Below are 19,322 nucleotides of genomic sequence, written 5' to 3' on the forward strand. Positions count from 1 at the left end.
TTCTACAGCTAGTGAACTCTTGGCCTTTTTGCTGAGCCTGCCAGCAAAGATGTTAATTAGTACCAGCTATAACAGTAGATTCCTCCCCTTTCCTTTGGTGATGTGTGCACCTGTTCTCTAGAAACTGGAATGAAACCAACTCATTTCATTCAGGGCACTGAACATCTGATGGTAATGACATTCAGCCTCCAGCAGGCTTGACCAAATGTGAATTGGCTGACCCAGGTCACCCTCCCAAATCTTTTAAATGAATTCTTCACTTTGCTCTAAACTTGGGCCTCCCTGATTCTTGGTTCCTGTTTGCACAGCCTAGTGCTTTCAGGAAGGTCTGAGATTCCTGTTCTTCTGCCTGCGTCATATTAATTTTCTCATTCTCTGTAAGGCAGCTTTTAGGGGAGGTGTCATTTTATTTCATGGCCCTGATAATTGGCTCAAAAAAGGACATTTCAAAATATGTCCAATAGCGACCTTTTCTGTGACTAAGTCAGGGCTCTGTTTTTGATGGAATAAGAAATGGAAGATATTGTTACCTTTATTTTCTTTTCTGGACCTCAGACTGATGAATCACAGGAGAGTTTGTCATACATCATTTGACACAATTAAATAATGTTTTTAATAGTATGAAATAACATGGAACAATGTATATAAAGTGAGATTAAAGGGAAAAGGCCAAATTGGGGGCACCTGGGTGGCTCAGTCAGTTAGGGTCCGACTGGCTCAGGTCATGATCTCATGGCTTATGGGTTCGAGCCCCACATCGGGCTCTGTGCTGACCGCTCAGAGCCTGGAGCCTACTTCGGATTCTGTGTCTCCCTCTCTCTCTGCCCTTCCCCTGCTTGCACTCTGTCTCTCTCAAAAATAAATAAACATTAAAACAATTTTTTTAAAAAGGCCAAATTGAACTAGTATACGGTACAGTTATAACTTTTAGAACTACAAATTCATGAATTAAAAAAAAAAGATTAAAACATACCAAAATATCAATGAGGCTTCATTTAGATGGAGACTATAGCTTTTTATTTAATGTTTTCTTTTTATTTCTATATCATGCTTTTAAAATTTTTATTTAAGGATTATGTTCTACTCTTAAGAGAAAAGTCCTTGTCTGGAACCAGGCAGGTGACTACTGAATCTTCTCCTAGGGCTGTGGACATGAAGTGAGATAACGTATGTAAAGCACAGCCCAAGACTTGGAAATAAGCTGTAATTCATCCCACTTCATGGGGACTCTTCCTTCTGCCTCCAAGTGTCTCATCCAGCCTGTCTTTGGACCCTTGCACAACGTGTTGTTAGCACTCCATTTGGGTGCAGCTCTAACGATTAGGATGTCATTTATTTTGAGCTAAAATCTGTCTTCCTGTGACTCACCCGTTAACCATCATTGTGCCCCTACAATTATCTCTACGTACCTGAAGAAGAGAGAAACTCCATTTTACTTCTGCTTTGTCATCAACAGTTTCTTAATCTTTTATGAGTAGCTGAATAAAAAGATGTTTCTTTCGGTTAACTGTAGTAAATTGAAAGAGTAGCAAACTGAAAAAGGAGGGTTAGACTGTAGTCCTGACTCTGCCATTAACAAGCTGTTTTGCAAAAAGACAAGTCATTACAACCATGCGGGGCTCATTTACCTCATCTGAAAAGGTAATAGCACCAATGGCAAATCAGTTACAGCTCACATTCCATCGTTGATTGATTGGTAATGACTTCCCACCTGCAGTGTTGAAAGAGAACCTGGGGTGGGTGCGTTCTGAACTCAATTAGTGATGTCTGCCAAGAAAATGGGAAGCTGCTTTGGCAGCATTTGGGCCGTATATTTGCCATATGCAGAGTGGTCTGGGTCCACTTATGGTTTCAAATTCTCTTAATTAACACGTTGATTATATCAACAAATGTTTGCTCGGTATCTTCTATAGACTCAACATTATGCTTATGTAAACAACACAAGCTGGTCTCTCTGAGGAAGTACCAAATGGTATGGTGCGGGCTGCACAGTGGGAATGCGGAGAAGGGAGTGAGTACCACTGGAATTCAGAGCAGTGGGGTGAAAACTTCATGGAGGAAGTGAATCTTAGGCTGCATTGAAGGTTGAAATGAAAATAAGGGAGGGAGGAGTACTTTGCAGGTCAGGGGAACAGTATAAACGAAGTCCCAAAACACTAATAAGCGCTGTCTAGCACTGGTAAGTGCTAGTGCATTCGGGGAAGCTGATAGGCTGTGGACAGACTGAGGAGTTCTGTGATAGCCAGCCTGACTTAAGACCTGACTGCAAAGCCCAATGAATAACTTACTCCTCCCAACAGCCCTGAGTTTGTGTATCATTGGTCTTACATCAGTGCGGCAGAGGAGAAAGCTAACTTACTAAAGTTTGTGATCTGGCTCTGTTCCATGTCTGTAGATGGGGAAGGTGGTGGGGTTCCATGTTTGTGTGGGTCCAACAATCATGGTCTTATCAGGCAATTGAGGGTTCCTAGCCTGGATTCCTGGGAGCATGTTGGTTTCATGGGCAAAGACGGGGAAATTGGGCAGGAGAAGAGAACATAACTAACTAGTATGTGCAAATTGGGAAATGTTGACATTGGACCCTTAGTGAAAATGGCAGTAGGCAGCAGACTCTGAGGGGAGATTAGGCCTGGAGGTCGGCATTGGGAATCTTGGTCTTGTTCAAGCAGTGAGAATAAAGAGTCTTCTAAGGAGACACTGTCAAGGACGCAGCTGCAGAATACCCAAGGAGGAAGCCAAGCCCACATTTCAAAGGTATTTTCAAGAAGTCTGGTGGTTTAGTTAGCCCAAATATGTCTTAGTAATTTGAACTCTTCAAAGAGAATGTTAGAAAAACAAAATTCATTTCCAGATGGTGGAATTTAAGGAGGAAAAGGATTTAAAGAAAAGAATTTTGAAGAGTTGAAGTCTCTGTTCTTGGCAAAAGACCCTCACATTTTTATTTGGGAAACGAAGATGTTTTTGAGTTACAGGATCACATAAAAGCATCTGAAAGCAGTAAACCTTCTTGTTATTTCCATCCTATCCCTTAGCCAGCTTAATTGTTTTCACATTTATGAACGATTTTACATTGAAGTGCATTTTATCCTCAGCATTTTTCATCCCAGGCATTCATTCCTGTTAATGTTTCCAAAGCCGAGATAATCTCAGTGAACATTTCTAATGTTTCCTATAAGATCATGTTCTCTCATCGGTATTGCCATGTGTCTCCTGCCAAGTGAAACAGATTTTCATACAAGGGAGGTGGTCTAGGAAGGAAAGGAAGGAAAAAGCCATATGCTTAAAAATGAATTTTTAGAAGAGGGAAATTGATCAGAGATAGTGGTAGTTGTGTGGAGAATTTCGTTTGTGAGGGACTAGAAACACTGAGTGGTTTGGAGGGAGGCTAGGAAGCCACTGATCAGCCCCTTCCTCCCACCGTTAACACCCTTGCCTGAGGACCCAAGCTCCACCTTCCTTTACCCCGCCTACTCCCCCCCCCCCCCCCCAGACCTGCTGTGTGTGGCTAGGACTCCTGCTTAGCCTTTAGTAGGGATGCAGAGCCTGAAGGGAATGCAAAGTCTGTTTGTTTGACTGGTTGGTTGGTTAATTAACAAGTCTCCTCTCTACCCAACCCCCAATCCCCTCCCCGTAAAAACCTACTTTTCTTTTCAGAAGTATTTCAGATGTAAATAATTCTTTTCCCCCAGATTTTCCTCGCCCCGCAGCCGTGTCTCCCTTCTTCTAAAATTTCCAAATAAGTTCATAATTTCTAAGGGATGCTGGCACAATTAAATGTTGCATAAATTAAAATTTCTCCTATACCATCACAGTCTCTAAACCCCAACATTCATTTATTTATACACATGGGTACCTACATGCATGCACATATATATACCAAACAATTCTTTTTCTCTCTCCATGATCTTAGAGTATCTGGAAATGTTACATTACTCAGGTTTTTCCAGAACTTCTCTGGAACTATTTTGAAACTCAATGGATGCCCTGAAAATGATTAACCCGATGATCCTCAGATCTCCAGGGTCATCCTGCAACTTCCTGTACCTTTGTTACTTCAGATTGGTGCCTTGAACTTCTAGACATACCCACCCAAATTTCTTGGGATTTTAAGGTGGGTATAGGATGGACAAAGGCCAGCCTACATCCTTCAGAGTATATTTCGGGGCCCTCCCTGTGTATCCGGCACTCTGATTACATTTTCTCATTTAATCCTTGTAACGACCCTAAGAGGTAAGCATGCTCATTTCCTCTTACCCGCAAGGAAACTGAGCCTTAGGGAAGTTGTGCTAGTTTGGTTAGAGATGAAATTTCACATTTAAAGCATGAATACCCCTTATTGGCTGGGCCTTTGACACAGAGAGCCTAAGACTCACAAGTCATCAATAAAGCAATAACAAGCTTTAATATCGTCTCTGGGTCCTGCCTGGGTTCAGTGGAAAAGAAAGAGAAGGCTGCACAGTCTGAGGCGGAATAAAGGGCCTCAACTTTGTCAGATGTACTGCATGTTGAAGTGGGGGGAGGGGGCGTGTGTGCCCTTTTCCAGTAACCTGTAGGTTCCCAGAGAAGCTGCATCTTGCCTCATCTGGTGAGGGGTATCTTGGTGTTGCAACAGCAGTGACACAGACAGTGAGATGTCCTGTTGCCTCAGGCTGTCAGGAAGAGGCCAGCGGGTCGTCTTTATCTCTGGAGCCAATGGGTTGGAGTCTGGACTTTGCCAGAGAATTGCCAGGTACTCCAGACTGGGTTACTAGACACCCATAATACTCTCCCTAAAATACTTTAAAAATAGGTATTTTTAAAAACCAACCGTATGCTTACAGGTCAAACGTTTATTTTTACTTAAATCCAAATTCTGCATTATAGTCTAGGTGTGTCCTTGCACTCTCTGTTTATATTTTAGGCCCAAGGGCTTTGGCTAAATCAGGAAAAAAACTGGTGGGCAGAGAAAGCAATCCTTGTAGCCTTTGGGAGCAGGTTCAGGCCCCAAAAAGAATCGTCCTGGAGATCCCTGGCACAAAAAGAGAGAGAGCATGTTACTCCCCAGAGTCGGGATACAAATTGACCGCCTTGTGTAGTAGGATTTTCCCCATCTCCTCAGTGTACCTCCACTGATCCTTCTACTAAAAGAATTATCTAGAGAGGTGATGGTCTGTGTTACAGTAAGTAGCTCTATGGGAAAGAACAGAAGAAATGGCTTGTAGAAACACTAAGCTGAAGGTGTGGGCCGTGACAGGTTTCTTGTCTGTCTCTTTGGTAAGCGCCATGGTTAGCAAGCTGCCCTTTTGTTTCACTATATTGGTATCTGATTGTAGTTCTTTTATGTTCTCTTTATTTGATTAGCCTGGTTTTACCCCCCTAAGATAAACATACTCCCTTGACCTGCATGATAGTTGAAGGCAGCGTATGAACGTTCTATTGAAGGCTGTAGCAGGGGAAAGAACTAGGGTAGAACTCATTGTTCAAGGGGCTTTTGCAGTTACTATTTAATTAAAACAGAACATTTTTCTTCCTTAGCTATTATTACCTTATTTAGAACAGAGTAAGTAAATCACTGGACGTAAAATTCATGCTAGTCTGCGGGTAAACAACTTGTCTCTTCACCAGATTATCATCACGAAAAGTGTCAATGCAGTGCCCTGGGGGCAATTTCACGTTCTCACTGATGGCCTCTCGCTGACCCAAAGTCCTCTGTGGGATTTATTGTGTCACACATTGTGGTTACTTGCTCTCCCTAAGTCTTTCAGAAGCATGAGTCACCAAGTGCTGAAAGCTTCCCACTAGTTTTGCTGAGGCTCAAATAAAGGCATTAGAGTATGGGTTTGGTTTTTCTTGCTCGTTATTTTTTCTTCTTTTGTGCTTAGAAAAGACCCGTTCTTCAGGAAATCTAAGTGTTTTGCAAATTCAGCTTTTCACATCCTCCTGGATGTAGCATTTAACATTTTTTTAATGTTTATTTTTGAGAGAGAGAGAGAGAGAGAGAGCAAGCGGGAGCAGGAGAGGGTCAGAGGGTGGGGGCAGAGGATCTGAAGTACGCTCTGTGCCACACTGACAGAAGCAAGCTCAGTGCGGGGCTCGAACTCACAAACTGCTAGATCGTGATCTGAGCCCAAGTCAAAGTCAGACGCGCAACTGCTCCACCGACTGAGCCACCCAGGTGCCCCAGGTCTGACGTTTTAAGTTATGATTTGATACTGTCTTCAGAGCTGAGTTGAGGAAGGAGAGGGCTAGACGTGTGCCGTTGAAACTCTGGCATTCAGAGCTCTTGCGCCCCCCCCTTGGCTGAAATAAAGGGTGTGCGTGTGGGGGTTGGGGGTGTATGCAGAAGACAGCTAGGCTGTCAGTGCAAAGGAGCTGGAGGGGCAGGAGTTTGGGGCCTGGTAACGGGACCTAACGAACCTCTCTGCCCATCTCACCTCCTGGCACACGTTGCAAACTCCTGTGCTAAATTCCCAGCACTCCAAAATGATCAGGGGATCCACCTGTGGAAGAAGTAATGACAAACCAAGTGTCCGTACTCACCTAGAGCTGGGGAGAAGGTACGATCTGGCTCTAGGGGATTCCTCGTCTTCAGAGGCTTGTCAGGGTGGTCAGCACTGTGTTCCAAGTGAGATAGATGATGAGTGACACAGATGTGTGAGCCCCGGGCCGGGCCTTAGAAGCTGCCAGGTTTGAAATCAATGGAGAGAAAAGACAAGGCAAGGAGAAAAATGAGAACCGTGATCGTTGATTCAAGCGGGGAGGGCTAGGCCTTCTCTGAGTTTCTCCTCGTAAGTGCAAGGATCACACCACGGGGAATGGCCCTAGGATGGGTAACATGAGGCGGCGGGCTCTCTGGATTTTGCAATTCTCCTGCCACCCTTAAAGGATAGAGGGTGACATCAGGTATAGGACATGTTCTTCTCTACCCTTAAAGGGCCCCGGAGAATCTCTTCATTCTGTCTGTTGTCGGCTTAGTTCTAGACAGAGTCTGGGTTAGAATTCTTAAAGGCCTCAGCTCTGAATCCTCGAAACAGAACTAGGAGTCTGAATACTCTGAATTATTAGAACACCTGCAATTCAGACCCATGAAACTAGGGTCTGTCGGCCCACTCGTACAGGGACAGCAAGGACTTCTGGAACTTTTGTAAGATTCAGTATTTGTTGAGGATTAAGAATTTCTTATTTTTCTCCTCTGGCTATTACCACTTACTTTTTTTTTTTTTTTTTAATTTTTGAGAGAGAGAGAGAGAGAGAGCGCGAGCACACAAGCAGGGGAAGGGCAGAGAGAGAGGGAGACACAGAATCTAAAGCAGGCTCTAGGCTCTGAGCCATCGGCACAGAGCCCGACGTGGGACTCGAACTCACGAACTGTGAGATCATGACCTGAGCTGAGCCAAAGTTGGACACTCAACTGACTGAGTCACCCAGGTGCCCCTATTACCACTTTTAATAACAATGTGTAGTACTTCAAATATACCACTTGGCATTTTGGAAGCTTTGGTTTCAGGGGACAAAGAGCAAGCTCTGAATAGCCCGGAGCAAAACTGGGAAATAGGTTACTTTTTCTTGGCCCACCCACCTCTTTTATCAATATCCTTCTGCTCTCTTATGATTAATGAGTAATTTTCATCTTACCTACCATTTATCGACCGTTCCTGTGTGCCAGAAAGTAGGCTATTTCTATTCCCCTTATCAGTTCTGTGAGTTCTATTGTTTGCCTCATTTCACATGTGAGGAAAATGACATTGGGACTTATGGGGCGAAGTAACCCATCAACTGTCACAGAGCCAGGGAAAGGCAGAGCTAGGACTCACCCCAGGTGTGGGCCATGTGAAATGCATGGGCTTAGCCTTTTCCGTCCCTGCTGTGACAGCCCTTTGACGGTAAATGTAAGCTGAGGCTTACTATCAGCCAAGATGTTAAGTGATTATTTAGGATTTTATGTGACAAGTAGCTAAAACTGACTCTAAGCCCTTTGTCTTTACCTCAGCAGATATCTATGTTTTAAATAAGGCTCAAAGACATTTTTGTCTTCAGTCCGTAGAAAGTCATAGAGATGGGACAATAGAGAAGGGCTATCCTTAAGGCAGGGGCTACCAAAGATCCTTCACATCGCTGCAGGTTAGTGGCTCTCTGCTGAGAAGCCAGGCATTCCGCAGCACAGCTCTGTACATAACAGGTACTTGATTGTTAGCTGACTAAAACCCAGTTAGTGTGCTCACCGCATATCAGAAGAGCATAAGGAAAGCTGCTTTGGTTCATTTTAGTTCCTCCTATTGGCAAATCATCAACTTTATCTACCAACTCCCTCTGTGTGTCTATAAATTGGAAGAGCCCACTGTCCCTAGGCCAGGTTTTCATCTTTGAGTTTTATATAATCCTTGTATTTGTATTTTAAGAAAAATGGGAAAATACCCTCATGGAAAATTCTGTACGGCTTTGTGTTGTCAGTGTTTGGAATTAACCAGATATCAGGGTACGCTTGCCATTTTGTTTTTCGCTGGAATGCCTTCATGATGTTTTGGTCTCGTTTGTTTGTCCTTGGTTACAATTTCAGTGCGAACATACTTTTGGATGATCGGTTTGAACCCAAACTGACGGACTTTGGCATGGCGCACTTCCGACCCCACCCAGAACATCAGAGCTCTACCATAAGCATGGCTAGCAGCAGCACTAAACATCTGTGGTATATGCCTGAAGAGTATATCAGACAGGGCAAACTTTCCATTAAAACGGACGTCTATAGCTTTGGAATTGTAAGTACCAAGTACCAGTCAACAAAGAAGGAGAGTTTATCACCAGGAATGCTCTAGATTCTAAGAATTTTTTTAAGGGCTTTAACTTTCAGACCTACTGACTTCCCGTTACCCAGTGTCTTATACATTAATCTCATGCAATCTGTCAAATAATAAAATATACAGTCATTGATTAGAATGAACTATATCCATTGTCAAGGTTAACTGTTGAACTAATTATATGTATGTATTTAACGTATGTAGCTGACTTTCTGTATATTCCTTATAGGTAATCATGGAAGTTCTGACAGGTTGTAAAGTGGTGTTAGATGATCCAAAGCATATCCAGCTGGTAAGAATTGTCTTCATCTCTGCACCCACTTCTTGGTCATTTTTTTGGATAGAGTTCTAAAAGACAAACATACCTTATCTTCTTCTCTTCCTAGAGGGATCTCCTTATGGAGTTGATGGAGAAGAGAGGACTCGATTCATGCCTTTCGTTTCTAGATAAGAAAGTGCATCCCTGTCCTCGGAATTTTTCTGCCAAGCTATTCTCTTTGGCGGGCCAGTGTGCTACCACGCGGGCAAAGTTAAGACCATCAATGGATGAAGTACGTATACATGGTTTTATTCAAAACCAAGCCCACAGAACCATGGAAAATCTAAATTGGGTACATTGCGTGTCTAAGTAAATTCTTTATCAATGAGGCAAATCCAGCCCCTAACACAGAATTCTAACCTAATAGATAGTTTTTCCAAGTCACCAAGTCACATTCTTTGGTACTCTGGTAGAGGTCATTATTGGGTGGGATCAGGGCACCACAAAAAATTTAATGAAATGACATAAGTGAGTAGTTTGGAGAGAATTGTATTCAGCCTTCATTAAGAGATCTGGTCCATTAAGAATGTAGCACTTATTCCCCCTACTGATTTTTTAATTTAGTCATCAGTTTAATCATCCAGTCAGTTATTTGTTTATTTGTTCAACAAATATTTAGCTAGCACTTACTTTGCATGTGCCAGACTTTGTACTGGGTGCTGAGGGCACAACAGTAATCAAGATACGGTTGCTGCCCTCAGGCTCACAGTCCCGAGTGAGTCAGATCAGTAAACATGGCATGACCTGGGTAGAAGCCCAGGTCAGTATGGGAGCGTAGGCTCAGAATACACACCAGCCTATGGAAGTCAAGGAAGCTTCTTGATGGAAGTGACGGCTGTGCTATGGTTGGCGGAATAGGGTGAATTTAGGCAATAGTAAGAATAGAAGGACACTTTAGTCAGCGAGAATCTATACGTGCAAAGCTCAGAAGTGATGGATTCCATGGCACTAATACTGCAGGTAGTTCAGAGAAGTGGGATGTCATAAGGGAAAAGCTGGAGTGCTCAAAATAATAGGAAGTTCTAGATGATGGACGGACATGAATCCATTGTGGTAGTCTGGGTTTAATCCTGAGTCTATTGTAGAAGCAGGAAGGGATTTTAAACAAGAGGTCAACATAATCAGAATATAAAGAACACTGGCCTGGGAGTCAGCAGAGGTATATTCGAGGCCTGACAGCACCAGTAAGAGCTATATGACCTGAAATCTTGGGCCCAAAAGGTGCTATGAGAGGCACAGTGGAAGAATAATGGAATTGGGAGCCAGATCTGAGGTCAAGCAACAGATCTGTTCCTTACTGGCTAGTGATATTTATTCCCTTTTTGAGCCTCAGCTTTATTATCTGTAAAATGAGAATAATAATATTGTTTGTACAGATTAAAAGGGGGAATGGGTGTGAAAACACTTTGTAAATAGTAAAACTCTCTAAGTACATTTTTAAAAAGTACGTGTGTGTGTAAAGATATGTTACATGCTCTTTTAAATCAGGTCAACAGCTCTCAATGTGGGCTGCATATCTGGATCAACTGGGAAGCTTTTAAAATACAGATTCCTGGGCCCCTATCTTTTATACTTTGGTTCAAGTCTGTGAAAGAAAGGGTCTAGCTAATCTTTAATAGCTTCTCATTCAAAACTCTATTGTTGAACTTATGTCATGAAAACAAGAGGCTGTTCCTTAATAGGTAGACAGAAAAAAAGGTGAAAGGAGAGGTTATTCAAACTTAACTCAATCTTTGCTTCTTGGTTAACTAGGTCCTAACTACTCTTGAAAGTACTCAAGCCTGCTTATATTTTGCTGAGGACCCTCCCACTTCACTCAAGTCCTTCAGGTGTCCTTCTCCTCTATTCTTGGATAACGTACCAAGTATTCCAGTGGAAGATGATGAAAACCAGAATAATCATTCACACCCTCATGATCAAGGTTTGAGAAAAGATGGAGTGACTCCGAAAGTTCCATTTGAATGCAGCCAGTCTGAGGTTACATTTCTGGGCTTTCACAGAAAGACAGGGGATGAGAGAAAAGAGGATGCATGCAACACGCCCAGTTCTTCTTGTAAAGAAAGTTGGTCTGCAAAGCATTCAGCTCTATCACAGGACTCAGGGGCCTGTGGTGCAGATCTGGACCCTTCTGCAGAAGCTCCAGACCCTTCTTACAGGAGCAGGCCAGTGGAGACCAGCTGTTCCTCTGAATCTTCCTGGAACGAATGTGAGCAGTACAAAAAGGAATCAATTTCACCAGAAGATAAAGAAGAAAGCAAGTATTGCTAAGGCCTCTGAGTACAGGTATCATCTTGGGAAAACATTGTTACCATAAGTAATGCGAAAAAGGACAATGGATGGTGAGTTTGGGTGATGCGGATCTACTCTCTGGAGAATTCTACTCCTTCCTTCCCAACTCCGAAAACAGAGTGGCTCAAACCTAGGCTGTATGAGAGCCATCCAAAATTACTTAAGATCATGAGCTGTGGCTTTAGACAAACAAAACCTACCAAAGAGGGACTAGATTCTACGGTCTTCTCCATCATCATCAACATGAGCCCCTGTGCCACCAGTCTGCTAAGTACATTCAGTTCAGTTAGATTGCATGATTCAGTTTGGCTTGCTTGTGAAGGTTGTAAGAAGCGTCTAATTTGTAAATGTTAACAGGTGCCTTTTTAAAGAATTACCTTTGTGTTTATCTTAATTAACCTTTAGTATTTTTCTGTTCCTCCCTGTCAAGCCTGTCTGTTTGAAAATGAGCCAGATTCACCCTTGGCTATTGACATGTTCTGTGTAGAGAGGGGATTCTTGCCCAAGATCTGTATTTCTGTATTTAAACCCTTAGGATAGTTTATCACATATCATGCAGTTTTGGCTATTATTACATTTTTTTTTTTTTTTTTACAAACCTAGAGACCATTATATCCTGAGTAGAATGTGTGAAATTTTAATCAAGTAGTTTTTGTTTCTGAGAAAATGGCTGGTCACAAGGGCTTATGTTAGCTTTTTCTTTGATTCTGTACCTTCCAACTCTGTGCCTTTACTCTTGCTGTTTACTGGGTCTCCCCCTGTTGAAATCCTACCCAGGCCTTCAAGGCCCAGCAGAACTACCTCTTCCAGGAAGCTTCCTTAATCTGTCCAGCCAGAAGTACTCACTTCCTTAGCATTTCTATAGCACTGTTTTTGTATTTGTTTCATACTTGTTATTTTCTCAATTGTACCGATGTTGCCTGTGCCATCTTTTCTCTCTTACTAGATTGTAAACTACCTGTATTAATTTCCTATTGTTGCTAGAACAAATTATAACGCACTTTGTGGGTTAAAACAATGTAGGTTGGGGTGCCTGTCTGGCTCAGTCAGTAGAGCATCCAGCTCCCGATCTCAGGGTCATGAGTTCAAGTCCCATTTGGGTATAGAAATTCCTTAAAAAAAAAATAAGTTAATTATTTTACAATTCTGGAGATCAGAAGTCCTTGGCATTCTTTCTGGAGGCCCTAGGGGAGAATTCATTCCCCTGCCTTTTCTAGCTTCTAGAGACTGCCTGCATTCTTTGACTCATGGCCTCTTCCCCTCCATCCTCAAAGCCAGCATTGTGGCATTTTTGAATCTAGATTTCTCTTTCTTTTTCTCTTTGGACTTTTCTTCATCACCTCTTTCTCTTCCTTTGCCCTCCTGCCTCCTACGGATCCTCATTATTGCATTGGGCCCACTCAGATAATCCAAGGATATCTATGCATCGCAAGACCCGTAACTCATTCGCAGAAGTAACTCACAGACTTCTGGAATTAGGACATGGATGTCCTTGGGGAACTGGGGGCCTTACTCTATCACATTCCCTGAGTGTGCAGGGGCCATCTCTTCAAGGCCTAGCATGTTATCCTATATAGAGCTGTTTCCTTACAAGTTAAGTTGAATTAAGTTCTAAGAACCCACATAATAAAAAAATTGCTGAGTAAAGTGGGGATTAGGACTGTCTTTCTGATGATGGATAGAAACACTCCAAGAAAACCATTTCCACAAGATAAATGGAATTTCCCTCTCTAGAACATGTATGATGAAAGGGTAGACCTCTAGCCTGCTGTGCATCCAAGGAATAGGCTCTTGCTTTTTTTTTTTTTTTTTTTTTGTGTGTGAGTTAGTATGTTTGGGTTAATTGGTCAGATTGGAGTCTAGATTTAAGAACAAATGATTTAAAAAAGGAAGTCATCTTAAAAATTTTTTTTTTTAATGTTTTCCTTTATTTTTGAGAGAGACAGAGACAGAGTGTGAGCTGGGGAGGGGCAGAGAGAGAGGGAGACACAGAATCCGAAGCAGGATCCAGACTGAGCTGTCAGTACAGAGCCTGACATGGGGCTCTAACTCAGGAACCGGGAGATCATGACCTGAGTCTAAGTCGGAAGTTTAACCGACTGAGCCACCAGGGAGTGCCCCAGGGAGTCATCTTTAAAAAAAAAAAAAAAAAAAAAAAAGGTTGGGGGGTGCGCCTGCGTGGCTCAGTCAGTTAAGCGTCCGATTCTTGATTTCAACTCAAGTCATGATCTCGTGGTTCATGAGATCGAGCCCCGCGATGGGCTCCACACCGTGCGGGGCCTGCTTGGGGTTATTTCTCTATCCCTCGCCCTCTGTCTCTCCCCTGCTCGTGCTCTCTCTCTCTCTCAAAATAAATAAACTTAAAAAAAAGAAGGCGGAAGTCATCAGGAATCAGGGTCAGGTTAACAGACCAAGGCCAGGAACATGAAGCTACAATTCTGGGAAAAATGGTCTCATGGTAAGGTTCAGAACACAATAAGCCTTAGTCTGATTGACAGGCCACATAAAGGCCCAGGTAAGCAGTTGGGAGAGGTCATGCTCAGGCTGGTCCTCAGGGGCCAGCCATCTTACCCATCTGTTCTTTGCATGTGTTATTAAGCACCTGCCAGAATCAAGGCACTGTATTGGCTCCAATAGGACACTGAGTGAGGAAGAAAAGGCAACCACCCCAGTGAACAGTTGGGTGACATCTGGTATTTGAACCACAAACCAGTGGAACTGAAAGTAAAAGTGGGAGGAGGAGGAGGAGGCAGAGATTACTATGCATTTTCTAGAGGGGAAGGAAGGCTTTTTGGAGAAACTTGTTGGAGAGAGAGAAGGGAGGAAGAGAAATAGAAAAGGAGTCCCAGGATGGACATCCAGGGATTTGGGGGCCCAGAGCTCTACCAGAGCTCTGCAGAACCCCAGCTCTGGGGCTGGAAGGATGGGTGAGGGCAAAGGGAGCTCGGTCCAAAGCATTTCATGCTTTTTCCTGTTAATCCTTCACAGCCACACTGAAGGTACAAATCCCATTTTATGATGAGAAAACTGACTTAGAGAGGTTAAATAACTTTTGAGCCTGGGGTTTTCCCAGAAATGGAAGAGCCAGGATTTAAAAGCACAGCTGTCTGATATCAAAGCGCACACTCTTTCTTGTATTCCACATTGCATACAGAAGCCCCCACAGATTCAAGCTTTTATAGAAAGGGATAGAGGTGAGAGCTCATTTGTTGATTCCAACAGGTTTTCAGTAAGCACACAAGGCTTGCCATGTCTTCTGCCTTTTTTCACTATCCTGTTCCTTTGTTAACAGTTACCCACCTCTTTAGTCATTAGATGTAAGTTAAATGAATTCATTGATCTAACCATTCATTCACTGAACAAATATTTATCAACAGCCTCCTTTATGTCAGGCATTGTTCTGGGAGCTGGGGACACAGTGACGATCACACCCAACTGAGGGCGCCTGGGTGGCTCAGCTGGTTAAGCGTCCGACTTCAGCTCAGGTCATGATCTCGAGAAGTTCATGGGTTTGGGCCCTGTGTGGGGGTCTGTGCGGACAGCTCAGTGCCTGGAGCCTGTTTTGGATTCTGTGTCTCCCTCTCTGTCCACCCCTCCTGCTCTCTATCTCTCTCAAAAGTAAATAAGCATTAAGAATTATTTTTTAAAAAAAAATCACACCCAACAAAGATCTCTGCCCTCATGGAGCTTATGTTCTAGTCAGTAAATGAATGGATGGATGAAAGGCAACAACATGGGAAAGTTGTAATCTCGATTCTAATGCTAACTGGTGGCTCTCCAGGAGACCAGCCTCACTGAGCCATCTGTGACTGTTGTCTGGACTTAGACTCCAGCTTCTCTGCCAGCCCTTCTGTAGGGATTCACAGAGGTTCCCCCTCACCCTATGGTACAGCTGATGTCTCCATGGTAGCTGGTTGCTTTGCTATTAGTGTGCACCAGGCAGTCTGTGGTATATGGCAATCATGACAGGTCCGATTCTTCCATTGACCTATGATTTCTCCAGGACATTCATCTAGCTACCAACGACACCTTCAACTGGCTGCTCCTAAGGACTCTGAAGCACCTACACATGCCTCACTTCCCTATCACTCCACAATGTAATTGTTGACTTCTCTCTTCTCCACAAAACTGAAACTTCTTGAGGACGGGGACTATCTCCTGCTCATTTTTGTGTCTCTAACAATGAGTATGGTACCTGGTACGTAATATGGCCTGATCAATATTTATAAAATGAATGAACCAAATAGTCATTTAGAATATCTTCAAAATCATTGGTATCTAGTATATCACGACTATCATCTACATTGCACCCAAAGTGCATCTTTCTTTTCTCTCTCTCTCTTTTTAATTTGTTTAACGTTTATTCATTTTTGAGAGACAGAGACAGAGCATGAGCAGGGGAAGGACAGAGAGAGAGGGAGATGCAGAATCCGAGGCAGGCTGCAGGCTCTGAGCCATCAGCACAGAGCCTGACGCGGGGCTCGAACTCACAGACCGCGAGATCATGACCTGAGCTGAAGTCGGTCGCTCAACTGACTGAGCCACCCAGGCGCCCCTCTTTTCTCTTTTTTTAAGTTTTATTTATTTCAGTAATCTCTACACCCAACGTGGGGCTTCAACTCGTGACCCTGAGATCAAGAGTTGCATGCTCTTCATGGGACGCCTGGGTGGCTCAGTTGGTTGAGCGACGACCAGCTTTGGCTCAGGTCATGATCTTGCAGTTTGTGAATTCTAGCCCCACATCGGGCTCTCTGCTGACAACACAGAGCTCACTCTAGATCCTAAGTCTCTGTCCCTCTCTCTCTTACCCTCCCCCACTCACACTCTTTCAAAAATAAGTAACATTAAAAAAAAAAGTCACATGCTCTTTTGACTGAGCCAGCCAGACGCCCTTAAAGTGCATCTTTCTAATACCCATACTACCATTATTCATTTGCTTAGATGGTTCCATCCCACTATTCTCAGATAAAAGTTATTAATATTAAGTATTAAATTGGAGATATCTTTGAAAGGAGGAATTAGACATTGTGTATACATTGTTTATAGATTTGATTCATGGTAGAAAATATTCCCAAACCATTTCTAAGGAATGATAAACCAGCATTTGATAGGGGATAAACTGATACTTGTGGTATTTTGTTTCCATATTTCTGTCAAATTATTTGTATATATTTGATGGTCCATTGAATTTGACATGCAAGTATTTTCTTGGAAGGCATTTTTATTCCAAAGATCTACACTGCTTACCAAGCTTTCACTTTAGAGCCTTCTTATTAATGTCATCTGTCTTGTTGAAAACTTTGTGGCAATCTCTATAAATTGCAAGCGAATACTTCCAAAGTTTTGTATTGGCTCCTTAATTTTAAAATTTCTTACAGACCAACATTGATTGCAATGGAGAGTAAGCAGGTAGAAAGAACTTAAGTGCAGGAGATTCAGACTCAGTTAACACTGAGGTGTCTAATAGTGTGATAAGTGCTTTCATCACCTACACTCTGAATGCCAACTGAGCTGGGTTCTGTTACTATAATAGCAAGGAAAATGATATCAAGAAAGTTGACTCTTATCCCAAGTCATGCTGATAGTGAAGTATGGACACAAATTGAAAACTCTTTATTCAAATCCAGGAAATATTTGCTCTGAAAAGGGATAACTTAAAAATTAGGTATTCCTGGGGCACCTAGGTGGCTCAGTCAGTCAAGTGTCTGACTCTTGATTTTGGCTCAGGTCATGATCTCATGGTTGCGGGGTTTGATGCCCACATTGGGCTCTGCCCTGACAGATCCTATTTGGGATTCTCTCTCTCCCTCTCTCTCTGCCTCTTCCCTGCTTGTGCACATGTGCCAAAAATAAAAAAGTAAACTTTAAAAAATTAAAGGCATACCCTATTTGAAAATAAAAACAGTAATAACATATGTGTTTATCTTACTTATATTAATTGTATTCTCCAAGATTGGCAAATATCAAAGTAATTGACAAAATATGAACAAAGGGACATTCTTGTTCACTGTTGGCAGGGGTGAAGACTGGTACAACTTTTCTAGAGACAGTATGTATCAAATTTGGCAGTATATACCAAACATTTAAATGATACACTTTTACCCAGCAATTTGTTTACAATTTGTCCTAAAGAATAAAAACTACACAAGTATGTAAACATGAGGGCAAAGATGTACTTTATGATATTCGTGATATTAAAACTTTGGAAATGGCCTAAATATCCTTCAACAGAAAATGGGTTACATAAATTCTAGCACATATATACTACTGAGTCATATACAACTGTCATTAAAGATTATTTAGACTGCATTTATTGCTATGGAAATTTGCCCCTGAAATATTATTGAGTGAAAAAGCAAGATATAGGATAATATGTTTAATATGGGCCCATTTCTGACACTGGATATTTTAAAATAATATATGTTTCATACAGAGATCTTTGCCAAAAATGATGTCTTTCTCTGGGCTATGGGATTTGGGTGATCTTTACTTTCTTTTGCCTTTTATGTATTTAAAACTTATATAATGAGCATGTATCATTTTTATTACCAGAAAATAATAAAGGTATTTTTATGTTGGAAAAAAATATTCTATACATGTCGATATTTACCTCTTTGCTTAGCTGTGCCCTTGATAACAACTGTCAACCACCAATAATATTTCTGTTCCATTGCCCTTATTTCTATCTTACAGCCTCAGCGACTGAAGCTCCCACATAGATCTATCTTGTATCTCCTGAATAACAAGTTTTGAGAGGACTTATAAAAAAGCAATCCAATGGGTGCCTGGCTAGCTCAGTGGGTGAACTGTGCAATTCTTGATCTCAGGGTCATGAGTTCAAGCCCCATATTGGGTGTGGAGCCTAATTAAAATTAAAAAAGGTAACAAATTAAAAAAGCAAGCCAAGATGCAAAAACCAGACCAGCTAAAATACAGAAGAGTGGAGAACAGATCACAGTGCACCATGCTTTGTAATTACAGTTGATTTTGGTAAAATATTTAAAAATTACCCTTAAGCTCTCTCCTTACAAATTAGCACTGCAAGGCATAGCCTACAGTTAAATTAAAAAAAAAAAAAAAATTAAAAGATCTTTGGAGAGAGAAATTTTTAACCATAAATTATCCCTTCCTCAGACTTAGGTCCCATTATCCCTTTTTAACCTACATACGACTTTTAACCTGCTGAATTTAGTAGACTCGGGGCTGTAGTTATGAGTTGAAGATAAAACTTGCCACAGTGCAGAGAAAGTGTGACAGAATACAGTGTTTTTCTCTAGCAGGTAGAGATGGAGCCTATGTAACAATGCTAATGGGGCCCACGATACATTAATTATAACGGGAAATAGCAAAGTGTACTCCAGGGTAAAATACCAATTCTAATGAGCTCTATCCTGGAGGGACTGTTTTGTGGGTGTAAGTTACAGGGGACAGTAAATATGATAAAAACACAGGCAAATCCAGCTAAAAGATAAATTCGTGCTGGCTTTTTAGGAGCGTGACCCTGCCGTAAATTTTGTTCTCTTGATACCAAATTAACACGTTGGTGCTATTTTTGTGTTTCCTGGAAGAGAAATGCCGGGTAATATTAACTGTATCATCACTGCAGAGATTTCAGCAAAAGAGAGGTTAAGGAATCTAATACGCAAATCGAGTGTAAAATGAAGTCACTCTGACAGCACATTGGGGTGAAGTATGCATAACTTCCGGCAGTCTTCTTAATCCCATTATTCACTAACGATAATTTCATGTCATTCTGAAAGCATATTAGCTAATTACAGTGCACTTGCTAGACCATTAAACATTGGATCTTCTGATATATCTTTTTATTTTATGTTTGTAACACGGGATTTTTCTTGCAGGATTTTTTTTTTTTAAGAAAAGAGCTGCAGTGATCTCAGCCAAGGGCAAATATAAATCTGTGACTTCTATTATTTTTATTT

At 42.0% G+C, this 19,322-nt stretch overlaps 1 protein-coding gene and 1 long non-coding RNA gene across 2 annotated transcripts in view; one reads left to right on the top strand and one right to left on the bottom strand.

Moving 5' to 3' along the window:
- The window catches only part of IRAK3 (interleukin 1 receptor associated kinase 3), a 54,978-nt gene extending 41,223 nt beyond the window's left edge, over window positions 1-13,755 (top strand). The window contains exons 9-12 of the mRNA XM_027071316.2: window positions 8,537-8,735; window positions 9,004-9,066; window positions 9,161-9,325; window positions 10,846-13,755. Coding sequence (XP_026927117.2) covers window positions 8,537-8,735; window positions 9,004-9,066; window positions 9,161-9,325; window positions 10,846-11,361 — 943 coding nt within the window. The 3' untranslated portion in view covers window positions 11,362-13,755. The remainder of the gene's footprint in view (window positions 1-8,536; window positions 8,736-9,003; window positions 9,067-9,160; window positions 9,326-10,845) is intronic.
- LOC106981357 (uncharacterized) overlaps window positions 11,131-19,322 on the bottom strand; it is a 37,527-nt gene continuing 29,335 nt past the window's right edge. Inside the window, exon 3 of the long non-coding RNA XR_008300319.1 lies at window positions 11,131-11,288. This is a non-coding gene — a long non-coding RNA (uncharacterized LOC106981357). The remainder of the gene's footprint in view (window positions 11,289-19,322) is intronic.

Source organism: Acinonyx jubatus, chromosome B4, assembly GCF_027475565.1.
Source record: "Acinonyx jubatus isolate Ajub_Pintada_27869175 chromosome B4, VMU_Ajub_asm_v1.0, whole genome shotgun sequence".
In the NCBI taxonomy this organism is placed as follows: domain Eukaryota; kingdom Metazoa; phylum Chordata; class Mammalia; order Carnivora; family Felidae; genus Acinonyx; species Acinonyx jubatus.